Here is a 14,571-nt window from a genome sequence, read left to right as displayed (position 1 = left end):
GAAAGACTAAAGTTACATATTTGCTCGGGGTTTGCATTCAGACTAGTGATAGAATGAAAATGCTGGATCTGTGAACAATGTAAAGAAACTCAGACTGAAATTTCAAAAAGTTACTTTTTAAAAGCCATTGCTGTATATGAAAAATTAAACATGTACTCCTTGAGTCCAGAGAGAGAGATTTTCTCATTTGGGCTTTTATTCACCTCTAAATCTCCCCTCCCTTAACTTACCATGCTATATTGCTCACCTATGCAAAAGCCAATCCTTGATTCAGCAGCTAAAATTGTCACCTGCTTCCATGGAGAAGCTTGTGTGGCTGTCTCTGTTGTCTGATGCCATTCAATAGTTCAGACCCATTCACAGCAGAGTTGTACCTCAACTATTGGCATTTTGAAGAAATGAGGAAGAATCTTTCGATCCTTTTAACTTTAGCAATCTCTACAGGGGACTGTAAGGGACAAAACGTGACTTGATTGACATGGGATTGTTCTTGGCGCTCTGTTTAATCAAGTCCAGATCTGTTAATGCTGCAGTGATTGCAGGAAGGTGCTGGGGACAATTCTGAAGTCTTGGACACTCAGACGGGTTCAGTGGATGAAGAGAATGGGCGACAGCTTGGAGAGATAGAGCTGCAGTGCGGGATTTGTACAAAGTGGTTCACAGCGGACACCTTTGGCATTGATACTACGTATGTAATAACTCTATTTAGTACTCTGCATATAATCTGTTCTTCTCTTCATATCTAGGTACTTATGGCCCCCCAGCACCATAGTATTTTTGTATCTTCCAGAATTTACTCTAAATTCTATTAAGAAAAGGAGTACTTGTGGCACCTTAGAGACTCACAAATTTATTAGAGCATAAGATTTCGTGAGCTACAGCTCACTTCATCGGATGCAGTGAGCTGTAGCTCACGAAAGCTTATGCTCTAATAAATTTGTTAGTCTCTAAGGTGCCACAAGTACTCCTTTTCTTTTTGCGAATACAGACTAACACGGCTGCTACTCTGAAATCTAAATTCTATTGAACTTCTCTGTAAAATAGCAGTTTGTTTTTTAAGAACAAACTCCAACCCAGGAATGGTATACTTGCTTGTGAAATGCTTCTGATTCCAGCTGAGGGAGGCCTCCAAAAAGCACAGTTAACTTAGAGCTAGGGTTGTTCAGGACTAATTTTTGTATCAGTGCAATCACTAAAAATCAAGGAAATTCCCAGTTATGGCAAACGTAACAACCATGTGCACTCACAGACTCCAAAAAGTTAAAAAGCTCAGTGAAGCAGAGCTAAGGAAAATAACACATACAGATGAACATCAGAGTTACAAACTGACCAGTCAACCACACGCCTCATTTGGAACCAGACGTACACAATCTGACAGCAGAGACCAGAAAGAAAAAAGCAAATACTGTATAGTACTGTGTTAAATATAAACTACTAAAAAACTTTCCCCTTTTAAGACTTGACAAGGCAAGGAAACTGTTTCTGTACTCTTAAATTTAAGATGGTTAAAAGCAGCATTTTTCTTCTGCAGGAAAGTTTCAAAGTTATAAACTTTTGAAAGAACAACCTCACGTTTTGTTGAGAGTTGTGAACATTTCAGATTTATGAACAATCACTATTCTCAAGGAGTTCATAAATCTGGGGTTCTACTGTACGGCATTACATGAGATTCTGAACATTTTTGTTAACGACGCAAAGGCGATGGAGTGAAGAATTTTCTTTATTAAAAAATTCAGATCCTAAACTCAGTCAAATCAATACATTTTGAAAAGATGCTGCCCGGTAGACGAAGTGCTAAATCTAAGTTTTGTTTTGTTTTTGTTTAAACAGAAACGGAAATATTTAGAATGTAAATTCCCTGGGGAAAAGACCTTGTCTTTCTATTTTGTTTGTGTACAGTCTAGCACACTGAGAGCTATGTAAACAATAATAAAACAACAGTTTTACATAACACAAAGTATTTCTTACAGTTCTATGAACAATCTTTGTTTGCATTTAGACATTCTCTTGAAGTATTTGCAGCCTTGGGCTACTGCATGAGACAAATGTGAAACTGACTTAAAAAAGGGGTCAGGGGAGGGAGGAGAGAGTCGGCTAGTTTATACTTGCTGACTGAAGAGCAAAAAGGTAGAGACACTAAATGGAAAGTAAGTTCAATTTGATATTTGAGGTGTCTAAGGAATCTTCTTTTTAAAGGTAACTTTAATGTGTGTTAAATAAAAATTAGTTTTAAAATGGGCTTGGTTAGTGTTTTAGAGGGAAGTGTTCTATAGCTATAGATGTACCTTGACTAATCCATGGTTCATTGTTAAAGGCCCTGAGTTGCTTTCAGCTTACCTTGGTAGCCGAATTTCAGGACTGCTTCTTAAAACAGAAAAATGACATTTAGTCCACATTCACATTTTCCAGAATTTAATAGTAACTCAGTGTCAGCAACAATGAGAACCAAATCTGATGAAAACATCTGTGAATGTGCGTGGGTGATTTTTTTTAATGAAGAAAGAGAGTAATCATTTTCTTTTTCTGATGTAATGGAAAAGCTGTGGATAGTGTCAAATGATTTTGCTGTTTCACAGGTCATGTCTGCCTTTCATGACCAACTACAGTTTCCATTGCAATGTCTGTCATCACAGCGGGAACACATACTTTCTAAGAAAACAAGCAAGTAAGTAAAAACAAACACTTACTGCAAAAGCTTGATTTTCTTCCCCTCTTTAAATCTTTGTTGGGGATGGAATGGTCCTTTGTCCTGTAGCTGATGAAAGTATGTCTGTGGGTCTGGTGAAGATTTGCGGTGCTGATTGCAACACAATCTGCTGGAGAGCTGACTTCTCTAGACCTGGAGGATGCCATTGTGCAAATGAATTTCTTAGGCTGGTAGAATTCTTGCCTTCAGCCCAGGTTCCTTTTCTTTATGAGCATATAACTCACTCTAGCACCCACATTTCCAAAACTCAGGATATTGTAGATGTGAGGCCAACTAATGGAAGTTCATCTAAGATTAGAGCTGCTGTGTTCTTAGTATTACCAACCTTATTGTTGTATATAAATACACTTGACCTTCATCAAGAATGTAACTGTGGTTTTGGTATATTTTTGTTTTGTTTTTAAGATCTGAAGGAAATGTGCCTTAGTGCTCTTGCCAACTTGACGTGGCAGTCAAGGACACAAGATGAGCACCCAAAAACTATGTTCTCAAAAGACAAGGTACAGATATAATTAGACAGTTACACCTGAACGTGAGTTATGACTTGACAAAAAGGGAATTGCTTAGATCCACAAGTTCAGACAAAAATTGACATATGAGCTGTCAGTTTCACCATCTCTGATAGGTCAGTTATAATGTGTATGATCTGGAGTTGAAAGATATATGATAAGAGTTAAAATTACTTTATTAAGCCAACATAACTGTTTTAAGGCCTCATTTTATAACTTTTTTTTTTTTAAATAGGATATTATACCATTTATTGACAAGTACTGGGAGTGTATGACAACTAGACAGAGACCTGGAAAAATGACTTGGCCAAATAACATTGTAAAAACAATGGTAAGTAACTAAAAGTTTAAATTTGCAGAGGATCTTTGTTAATGATTGAGCTGCTTTCTGATAGTCTTATTTGCTAATAATTAGAATTGAACTAGAAAAATAGTCCAGACATTAATACTGTCCCTGTGACTTCTTATTTTTGTGGTGTGTATCTACTGTAAATTTTACACAGTTATTCTTGGGCATGACTTGGTCTTCTGAAGGTGTTTTTAACTCCCATATTTCAGTGTAAAGAAAGGGATGTGTTCTTGGTGAAAGAGCATCCAGACCCAGGTAGTAAAGATCCAGAGGACGATTATCCAAAGTTTGGGCTACTAGATCAGGTACGTGATTGAGGCAGGGCGAAAGTTCTCCCTTCTGCACCATGGTTCTCATGACTCGATGTAACTAATATTAAGAGCATTTGGGCATTAGGACTTCATATTGCATTGCCAAAGATTGTGGTACGTGAATTTGCATTGAATGAAAGGTGTGTTTATAAATGTAAAAAGGCACATTTAGTTACACACATTTGGAATGTATGCATGTTGCCTGCTGTTTGACAATCTATTTACAATAAGAACTGGAGTCCAACCAGGAATTTAATCCCAGGGACCTAGTTAACTTTTCTGATACAAATTCCAATTGTATGTCCTCTAGCACATTCTGTGCAGTTGTGCTGCTGTTCCAGCTCTGCTGGAGGAACACTCAAGTGGAAAGAATACGGGAATGTTGGGAGTTCTACCCACCAGCTGCCTGGCCAGATTCAACTGCATGATTTGGCAATAATTCCAGAAAGGATGCATGATAGTCTACTATTGTTGGGTGCTAATGCTTTATTTTCTAGTGTGTGCAAGGGCTTTTAAAAGGTATCTCTGTTTTTATGGCCCTTGTTGAACTCTCTGATGGCATCAAAAATACCCTTTCGTAATGCTGTCTGGTAACATTATGGTGTAATTGAAAAGAGTCCTGCCTTTAGCAATGGAGACTGTCCTGTTGTTTTCCTCATCCTTTTTGTTATGACTCACTCAAAATGCATACAGGAATCTTGCCTCTGTTTTTAAAAGGCATGTCCCTCAGCCAGCATGTATATAGGAAGGCTTAAAATCTCTACTAACTTTTATGCCTAGCTGTTTATATGAGCTATGTGGTGCACAGTCCCGGAGACTGGTAACTTCCTCATGCTGTGTGACAGTTTCTTAGCACAAATAAAAATGGCAAGAGCTTGACCCACTGGGGGCTGTGGCTGTGTAGTTTGGGTCCTTTTTATAAAACTAGAAAAAACATAATCATCCCAAGGTATAAGATGCAAGACTTCTGCTCTGAACTTGTGGTTTTATGCCGTGCTGCTAAAGTTTCAGTAGCACTTCAGTTCTTGGAAATCCTGAAGAGCAAAAACTTCTTGCTCAGAATTTGAACCAGACACACGCTCTCAGAACAAGTGGTGAGTACTAACCTGCCCATAAATCTGTAATATTGTTAAACTGAGTTTTTCTTTTTCAGGACCTTGCTAATATTGGTCCAGCATACGATAACCAGAAGCAGAGCAATGCTGTATCTGCTAGTGGAAGCTTAAATGGCAAGTTCTTTAATTTTTATTAAGCTCTAAATGTTCAAGTTAATATAATCGAAGGTGTGTTCAGCTGTAGGACTTAGAGAAATGTGAAATATTCCCAAATATTCAGCACACTTTCGTTTAGTAAACTTAAACATCTACTAGCCTGTATGTAAATAGTCTTGTAATTGCTATTTCCAGAGTTTATTGAGCCAACTTAAATCTCAGTCTTGTTTTTCTGTCGTGATATCAATTAGTCTTTACCCTATCACAGATGCGTAAGATGATCACACTTTTAGACAGCTGGTCATACCATAGTAGTACACGTATGCTTGTAAAACAGCTGTTTTAAAACCTGATATCATCACTGAAAACAAAGTGTGCCTTCCTTTTTCCCTGTTCAACCCCAAAATGTTGATGATTGATTGTGACAGAACATTATCCCACAAACTTCCCATTTTCCTCATTCTGAGATTTCAAGAGCACTTGGGAAGCTTTATTCCATTATACATTTCCATGTAATGATCACTTGCAGCTTAGCGTTCTCCCTCTTAGTGGAATGACCACACTGATGGAGTAATCTCTTTGGCTCTGTCCATACTATGAGCTAGAGGAGTGATCTCCTGCTTGCCAACATGTACTCGTGGCTGTGGCAGCATGGCTCAGCTGTCCACTGGGTTCAGGTGGGTTTGTATTCCACTGCTGCATCCCATGTTGCCATGACTACACAACTATTTATACCCACACTAGCTCTCCTCCCAGCTAGGGTGAGAATGTCTGTGCTGGGAGTCATTCCCCTTGCTCAAAGTGTAGACGTAGTGTTTGGTGTGTGAGGCAGACTTTTTACTGTTACCTAATATAAACTAGCCACAAAAAAATTGCTGGTTGTGCATGGTGTTAAACCGTTTCTCAGTAACCCTACATGCATTATCTAGTGCCTAACCTGAGGTGGTTCTCTTTTTAAACCAAAAAAAAGAAATTGTGCACCTGTCCATCATTGCAGATCTCTACAATGTATATTGTCTCCATTTCATGCACTGGTTATGTTTTACTTTAGTTATTAAAATTTGAGAAATACATGGTGCCACTTCTGTCCTTACAGGTGGAGCCTCTTTGGGAGGTGAATATTTACCTTTCAGCTTCTAAAACTTAAGTATTGTTGTGGTTTGGAAAAGCTTTTTGCTCAATTGTCTTAGAAGCTAAAGTGAATTAAAAATCTAAAGCGTGTCCTAAAAATGATTGCAGTAATATTTAATATGAAATTGTAATTCCAGTTTTTAATGTTTAGCAGTTACAGCTTTTAAATTGTCATATTCTGCGTCACATGACTGATATAAAGTGTCCCTTTCACTTGAATTTTTTCTCTCGTGTAGGATTCAATTTTGATTTGATACTAAACTGAAGTTCAGAATATAATAACTGGCTTCTAAAGAATTGGTGTATTAAATACAAGCACAAAATTTACACTGTGCTATTGATCAGATAAAATTCAGACATGCTGGGGTAGCTTTAGTTTTGCAATTTATAAACCTACTATGACAAAGTAAGCTGTTAATAATCTGCAGTATAGCTACAAACAAGTGCAGTTTAAATCAGTTCATGTTTGTGCAGAATATGATATCCCTCAAAGGTCTCAATCCCTTACACTGCAACAGGTATGCTGATAATTTAAAAGCTTGCTACTTTTTACAGTACACTACGCAGTTGTTAAACGTGTTTCACTGCAGTAGAGCAAAATTGTGTATTCTTTCATTTTTTAGGTCAGTAAGCTATATTTTTCCTCAGAGCATGTGATTTATTTTACCACTTTAATAATATATTCAATACAGGTTCAAAGTAATTTGGTTTATAAAATACATTAAAGGAGTTAGACGCTATTTGGCATAATTCTGGTATTGTTCAATGTTATGTCTTACCCTGCAGTTTGATGAAACTAGTGTTGAAGACATTAATATCAACATGAAATGCCTTGCTCTTAGTATTTACATTGCAAACAATAACAATTTTGGAAACACTGCAGAGAAGCACCTTTTATTGCTTTTTATTTTCCCCATTTTGGTGTGTTTCATTTTCTATATTGAACTTAATGTTAAATGCTTATTGCTGAAGCAGATATTGTGTGTCAAAGTGTATTGCAGGCATATTATAAATCATTGAGACAAGTGACAATCTGCTTAAAATGGGAAAAAAAGTCAACTTTGGGAGTCAAATCTGCAAAAACAAATTAAATCCTTTGTTGTCCTTGTGTGTTTGGAAATTCCATGAAAGTATGTCAACATTTGCTCTCAAACTAAATATACAAATGATACCATTTGAAAAGAAAACTATGGGCAAGTAAAGATTTGTAATTCATGTAATAAAATTGTTGAGTTTCCTCCTGTTAAATGCGTTTTGATCAACTGACTTTTTATTATCCACACATTTCTCTTAAAACCGATTAGAGACTGAAGATAAATTTTATCTTTTGCTAGATTATTTTCTCTAAATGGTGTCAATGTCAAACTTCTATATAAAAGTTGTTTTTTTTGTTTAATGAAGCCATTTGATAGTGACACACATGGAGTTTCTGCACTCACAGATGCCTTCTATCACCAACCGTTGCATATAAAGCGCTAGCTGATGTAGATTTGTGGTAATTTCTCTCCAAAGGGGGCATTCCAGCAGGAGGTAGTGGGAAAGGAAGAGGAGCAAAACGCAAACAGCAAGATGGAGGGACCACAGGAACAGCCAAGAAAACCAGAAGGTAAATAGAAAGACACAGGCTAAGTGAAATAACTTAACAGTGGCAGACGGACAAAGTACAGGAAAATATAGGGAATCACTCTTGTATCGGTCAGGGTTGTGGGGATAGTCTGTCTTAATGACAGACTAAGTGCCTCCCATCTTTGACGCAGTTCTGCACATGCTATTTGGAAATTAAGAGGGTGCAACCTTGTTATAAACTTTAATCTCCCACAATTCAAACTAACATTTTGATGTAATCTATCCTCACACTAAGATATAGACCATCATATATTATAAGCTTCCTGTATGTAAATATATGCCCACCTTGTTTAGAAACTCTTACTTTGAGCACCACTTAAGCTCATAGAATCATAGAATCATAGAATATCAGGGTTGGAAGGGACCCCAGAAGGTCATCTAGTCCAACCCCCTGCTCAAAGCAGGACCAAGTCCCAGTTAAATCATCCCAGCTAGGGCTTTGTCAAGCCTGACCTTAAAAACCTCTAAGGAAGGAGATTCTACCACCTCCCTAGGTAACGCATTCCAGTGTTTCACCACCCTCTTAGTGAAAAAGTTTTTCCTAATATCCAATCTAAACCTCCCCCATTGCAACTTGAGACCATTACTCCTCGTTCTGTCATCTGCTACCATTGAGAACAGTCTAGAGCCATCCTCTTTGAAACCCCCTTTCAGGTAGTTGAAAGCAGCTATCAAATCCCCCCTCATTCTTCTCTTCTGCAGACTAAACAATCCCAGCTCCCTCAGCCTCTCCTCATAAGTCATGTGCTCTAGACCCCTAATCATTTTCGTTGCCCTTCGTTGTACTCTTTCCAATTTATCCACATCCTTCCTGTAGTGTGGGGCCCAAAACTGGACACAGTACTCCAGATGAGGCCTCACCAGTGTCGAATAGAGGGGAACGATCACGTCCCTCGATCTGCTCGCTATGCCCCTACTTATACAACCCAAAATGCCATTGGCCTTCTTGGCAACAAGGGCACACTGCTGACTCATATCCAGCTTCTCGTCCACTGTCACCCCTAGGTCCTTTTCCGCAGAACTGCTGCCGAGCCATTCGGTCCCTAGTCTGTAGCGGTGCATTGGATTCTTCCATCCTAAGTGCAGGACCCTGCATTTATCCTTATTTTATTTATTTATTTATCCTTATCCATCACCAGTGGGATGCTGTAGTCATCTGCATGTCTGTAAAAGGCAGTGAAGGGGGAAGTATTTGAAGGGTGGCTTTGCTTAAGGAAATTGTTAGAATGTTGTTCGTGTCTCTAGCATTTATGGGTGTGTGGTTCCTGGCAATTATGCTGAAGTCAATGCTAACATTTTTCCTTATGCTTCTTCCAGTGACCCCTTGTTTTCTGCTCAGCGCCTGCCACCTCACGGTTACCCTCTGGAGCACCCCTTTAATAAAGATGGATATCGTTACATTCTGGCTGAGCCTGACCCCCATGCGCCTGATCCAGAGAAACTGGAGCTAGACTGCTGGGCAGGAAAACCTATTCCTGGAGATCTCTACAGAGCATGCTTATATGAACGAGTCCTCCTAGCGTTGCATGACCGAGGTAAGCTGGATAGCCAGCTCCCCACATGAGGGATCTTCTCTGTAACCTCACTGTCTTGGTTAGTAAAGCTTCAAGACATAATTGTGCTGGGAAACAGACCTGGATGTTAAACTGAGCTTCGCAACCTTTGATCGGTTCACTCACCGCTTGTTAATCACAAATTGCATCTGTCTTTCTAACTGCTGTAGCACCTCAGCTAAAGATCTCCGATGACAGACTGACCGTTATCGGAGAGAAAGGATACTCTATGGTACGAGCCTCACATGGGGTGCGGAAGGGAGACTGGTACTTTGAGATATCTGTGGATGAGATGCCTCCAGACACAGCTGCCAGACTTGGCTGGTCGCAGCCACTAGGTAAAGTAACTGCTGAAGACCCCTTAGCAAAGCAAAACTTCCTGCTCCTGTTCTCATTTCCTGCATTTTGAGTAGCTCAGACCCCTGAACAATAAGCTCAAGTACTAATGAGAGAGAGAAAAATCTATGTTGATTGGTTACAGAAGTGCTAGAACCCTTAAGTGTATTTTTCTGAGAATGTGATTGGAGCAGGACTGCTGCAAACCCTTTGGAATATTGTGTAGTGAGTCATAGTGCCCGAGCACTTAGTTTTCTGCTTGAGTGCAGATTCTTGGCTTCACTGTTGCTTGCTGGGCCTCGCTAATCATTATGGGTTTATTAACTCCTTCTAATCCAGTTCAACACTCCATGCCATAATTTTAAGAGCCAACAGCGGGTATGTCATGAATATTTATGAAGTAAATATTTTCAGTATTAAGTGGAAAACTTTGCACTGAAACCCATAGAAATATGTAGCCTGGATGGAAAGAATGTCATGTACGATTAGATGTTAATGCCTAGTAACCCTAGCTGCTTTTAGAAACAGTACTTTCATGCAAGGTCCTGAAGGAAAGGGTCTGGTGCTTCCAGGGCTGACCTCTGGTTTTCTACAGGGAACCTTCAGGCTCCCCTAGGCTATGACAAGTTCAGTTACTCCTGGCGCAGCAAGAAGGGAACAAAGTTTCATCAGTCCATAGGCAAACACTATTCAGCTGGCTATGGGCAAGGAGATGTACTGGGTTTTTATATCAGTCTTCCTGAAGACACAGAGACCGCAAAGTCACTGCCTGATACCTATAAAGATAAGGTAAGCTGGATTCCTCTAGGCTGTGCCTAGCTGGTCTCAATTTGTTTAACTATACCAGACCTTGGCTACGCTAAACGGGGCCCGACACTTGAATATGCAGTAACCCACAGTGGAAAATGGGCTTGTCCAAACCTCAGTCTTGCAGTTGCCCAGGCTCTATGATGAAGCGGCATCCCTCTAACTGAATGGGAGGCAAATAATGACTTGTTAACTCTCATCACTGACTAAGGAAGTAGCATGGTGTGAAGGTCTAGAGGACTAGTCTTAAAAGCCCCAAATACCTTACAACAGTCCTTACCTCAATTCCAGACACTACAAGCGAGGGTCAGATGAGCAAGAGACGGGGAGAGGAAGAGCTTGACTACCTCCCAGTTACTCAGTAAGGCACATCAATGTCTTGGTTCCATGAATGTGTCAATCTACAGAAATGCTGTCAAGGGGACTAGTTCAGAATTCTTATTCCATACTTAATGGAGCCTCATTTGTCATTGGTGACCTGACATTTGTTATATCTGGGTCTTCTGTCGTCAGGGGCTTGTGTACTAACCAGTCCTATCGCATCTGTTTAGAATATTACTAAAAGTAATGGTGTGAATGTCTTGCAGACCTGGCTCTGTTGCTTACCTTTTTTAGGCTTTGATCAAGTTCAAAAGTTACTTGTATTTTGAAGAGAAGGACTTTGTGGATAAAGCAGAGAAGAGCCTAAAGCAAACTCCTGGAAGCCAAGTAAGTTGGATGTCCAGAGTGGGGTGGAAACTTGAGCCCAGACACTTTAGAAATCCATAGAGCACCACCAATCTCTTGAACAGGTTCACTGTACAGTCCTTGACAGATTTTCACTTAAGATTCTTGGTGTTCATTTATTTGAATCTCATCACACAATTTTACAAGGATGTCAAGTTGGATGGTCTCTGTTAGGCTTACACAGACTTGAATAAACAAGCAATGCAGCTTGGGTTATACCTTCTTTGACCTGTAATAACACTGCAGCTAGTTACGTTTTGTGGAAATCAAGACTTTAGACTGACTTATTTTTCAGTCACAAATGGACAAGGCATCTTGCAAAATCAAGCAGAGAGAGTTGCTAACAGAGCATAAAGCCTAAATGCAAAAGACAACAAATTGGGGGAGGGCGGCTACAAATAATCTAGGGCTAGTGAGTAAAGCATGAACGCCTCTTGTTTCCGTTTTGCAGATAATCTTCTATAAAAATGGTGTCAGCCAAGGAGTTGCCTTTAAAGAGATTTTTGAAGGTGTTTATTTCCCTGCCATTTCTTTGTATAAGGGCTGCACGGTAGGTACATACTGAGGCAAAGGTACAGCTTGTGGTGCTCGGGGGGCAGAAAGTGTATTATTTGTGTTGCAGTAGTGCGTAGGAAGCCCAGTCATGGAGCAGAACCGCATTGAACTAGGCAATGTGCAAACACAACAAAAAGGGTCCCGGCCTATACCAGTGTACCATCTGAATGTGCCTTCGGGGAGGAGTCAACCAGAACTAAGATTATTCCAGTGATGTGGGATAGTGCTTTCAGAGCACTCTTGCACTAGCTTATCTGCCTACTGTGGGCTGCAAGTAGATGTATAAAGAGACTCCACTTGAAGCTGCTCTTAACTTTAGTTCTGTTGCATCACTAATCTCCATAAAGCTGAGGCAAAGCATTTACCAGTGGTGAGTGAGATCATAGCTTTCCATGTCACCTAAAACCACCCAGCCTGTTAAATGCTGAGTGAGCAATTTTCCTTGCTACCTGTTTTTTAGTATTACTTTGCTTCGTGTTGTGCACATCCATCTGATGCTAAATAGATCTATCTCCCTGTCACAGGTTTCAGTAAACTTTGGACCGTACTTCAAATACCCTCCAAGAGACATCACTTACCGTCCCGTAAGTACTAGTTTATAACTACATCTGCTTTTTCTTGTGCTGTTAACATGGTACAGGTTTTAAATTCAACTTTTGTACCTCCATTCTGTCAGCAAGAGAGCTCAAGATTATGAGTGGACCACTCAGTTGTCACCTGGTTCTCTTTTGGAGGGTGGCAAGGAGGCATTAATAGTAACTTTCTGCTAACTTAATTAGGACAGCTACATTACCAAGGTGTATATTTGAGCAACATTTTGTTGAGGGGAAAAATAGTGCTTTTGGACTTTTAAAACCCAGTCTATCTTAATTTGAGGTACTTGATGGATCCTGCTAATTATTTCCCTTTAGTTTACATGTGCAACCTTAGACTATGTTTCTATCATGTAATGTGATCGAAGTGCAGTTCCTAAAACAAGGCATTCTTCACCTCCAATATATTTACTGGAAGTAAAAATTAGGGGAAAAAAATCTAAAATTTTTCCCATTACCCTGTATTGCAGACTCCTACGTCTGACTCTATTGAGAGCAAGTTAGAAAAATCCAAAGAGGGATTGGACATTTACTTGGTTAACATGAACTAGCTCTTTTGAACTGGAGTACATCTTCCAAAAAACATGGTCACATTATCCCACATCTGCCTCCAGTCCCTTATATTGAAGCATCTAGACTAAACTGCCCTAGGAATTGCCAGACCGATGTCTTCAAATGTTAAGGTTGCATCTAAAAATATTGGGGAGGGTAGAAAAACATTTTGCCTCTAGAGCAGTCTCAGGTGATGCTTCAGAGAGCATGTCAACTCCAGTGTTCCATCCGTAAAAGTATGACCCCAGTCGCAAATGGAAGGTATTGCATCAGGTATTCCTTGAACTTTCCTTTGTCCACCAGCTCTCTACTTTGAAAAGAGTGTATGCTTGCCAACCTTATTGTGTGGTGGGGGATTTAAGTGCTTTTTCCAATAAATCTTAAGGAGTTAGTCTAAAGAACTCTTAACAAGTATTAAAATAGAGAGATGAGCTAGATTAGAGTGGATGAAAGCCCTATATGTGGATTTCATTGCTTAGTGTAAGACACTGGTAGTTTAAGGATTGCCTTTTCCATAGGGTATATTTAGCAGAAAACGTTCCTTGAAGGCAGTTATGCCCATTGCTATATATGCAAAGAGTTGTGTGACAGAAGTAAGGTGTTTTTATACTGAAGTTAACCCATTTCCCATCAGAGAAGTGATAGAAAACAGCACAGTGCTAAGCTGTGCCCTGCACCCCAAGTAATTAAAGCAGGGCTGCTGTAACCTCTTCCCTACAGCTGAGTGACATGGGCTGGGGTGCTGTGGTAGAACACACATTGGCAGATGTCCTGTATCACGTGGAGACCGAAGTTGATGGAAGACGAAGCCCGCCGTGGGAGCCCTAGAGGAGCTGCTGTATACACAGATTTCTTAAACACTGGACAGACATGGTTTATTTCTAGAGAATTGCAACATCACTACTTTGTAAAGGATGAACCAGGCTCAGCTGCTACCTAACTGGCAGGTATTTATAGAGGGCTTGGGTTATTGGTGGTGGGTGTACGCTATATTTTGAAAACCCAACCTCCACCATGTTACATGTATTGTGCTACTCAATGGTGTCTTCTGGAGTGAGTATTTGATTGTATCACAACTTCATTTAATATCCAGATTAGTCACTGCACAAGGAGTGGGCAATAGCCATACAGCCCTGCTTCATCATACATTTCAATTGAGCAGTTGTTGCCAAATACCTTAACAGAGTTTAGTATAAGCAGCTTCCATACAAAGGGATAGTGTTGTACCAAAACTACTACTATGTAAAACTGAAGTTATGGGGGAGAGATTGTGATTTTTATATTAACTGGCAACCAGTTTAAAATAAACCTTTTCCCCAAGCTTGTTACAGCTTTTGTCTGTTTTATGGCTAAAGACTTAACATCCTTGATCTAGCACACCACCTATGCTACTCTGGCTAAGGAGGTTTGTGATGTGCTCTTAGCTTGACCCCCCCTTTCTCCAGCCATTGTAGGAAACAGTGCAACAGCATAGTCCTGTGTAGGAGTGAGTCACAGTTCACTTCTGCTGAGTTTAAATGCATACTGCAAGGGCTATTCACTAGAACTGTGCCCACCTGATGTAAGTTAAGGTTTGACTTGCAGAGACCAACAGCAGCTGTAAGC

At 39.9% G+C, this 14,571-nt stretch overlaps 1 protein-coding gene across 4 annotated transcripts in view; it reads left to right on the top strand.

Annotated features, from left to right (window-relative positions):
* Positions 1-14,290, top strand: part of ASH2L (ASH2 like, histone lysine methyltransferase complex subunit) — a 50,165-nt gene extending 35,875 nt beyond the window's left edge. For 2 of the 4 annotated variants that reach the window (XM_038385039.2, XM_043502986.1), the window contains 15 exons: positions 543-688; positions 2,577-2,665; positions 3,113-3,207; positions 3,452-3,547; positions 3,775-3,870; positions 5,030-5,105; positions 6,184-6,201; positions 7,731-7,824; positions 9,162-9,379; positions 9,568-9,735; positions 10,329-10,522; positions 11,156-11,248; positions 11,718-11,816; positions 12,346-12,405; positions 13,687-14,290. In XM_038385039.2, the coding sequence (XP_038240967.2) occupies positions 543-688; positions 2,577-2,665; positions 3,113-3,207; positions 3,452-3,547; positions 3,775-3,870; positions 5,030-5,105; positions 6,184-6,201; positions 7,731-7,824; positions 9,162-9,379; positions 9,568-9,735; positions 10,329-10,522; positions 11,156-11,248; positions 11,718-11,816; positions 12,346-12,405; positions 13,687-13,794 (1,650 nt within the window). In that variant the 3' untranslated portion in view covers positions 13,795-14,290. The remainder of the gene's footprint in view (positions 1-542; positions 689-2,576; positions 2,666-3,112; positions 3,208-3,451; positions 3,548-3,774; positions 3,871-5,029; positions 5,106-6,183; positions 6,202-7,730; positions 7,825-9,161; positions 9,380-9,567; positions 9,736-10,328; positions 10,523-11,155; positions 11,249-11,717; positions 11,817-12,345; positions 12,406-13,686) is intronic. The other 2 variants (XM_043502985.1, XM_038385040.2) reach the window with 1 other exon arrangement.
* Positions 14,291-14,571: the final 281 nt, after the last annotated feature.

The sequence above is a fragment of the Dermochelys coriacea genome, chromosome 26, assembly GCF_009764565.3.
Source record: "Dermochelys coriacea isolate rDerCor1 chromosome 26, rDerCor1.pri.v4, whole genome shotgun sequence".
Lineage (NCBI taxonomy): Eukaryota > Metazoa > Chordata > Testudines > Dermochelyidae > Dermochelys > Dermochelys coriacea.
This window is presented reverse-complemented; position numbering and strand designations above follow the sequence as displayed.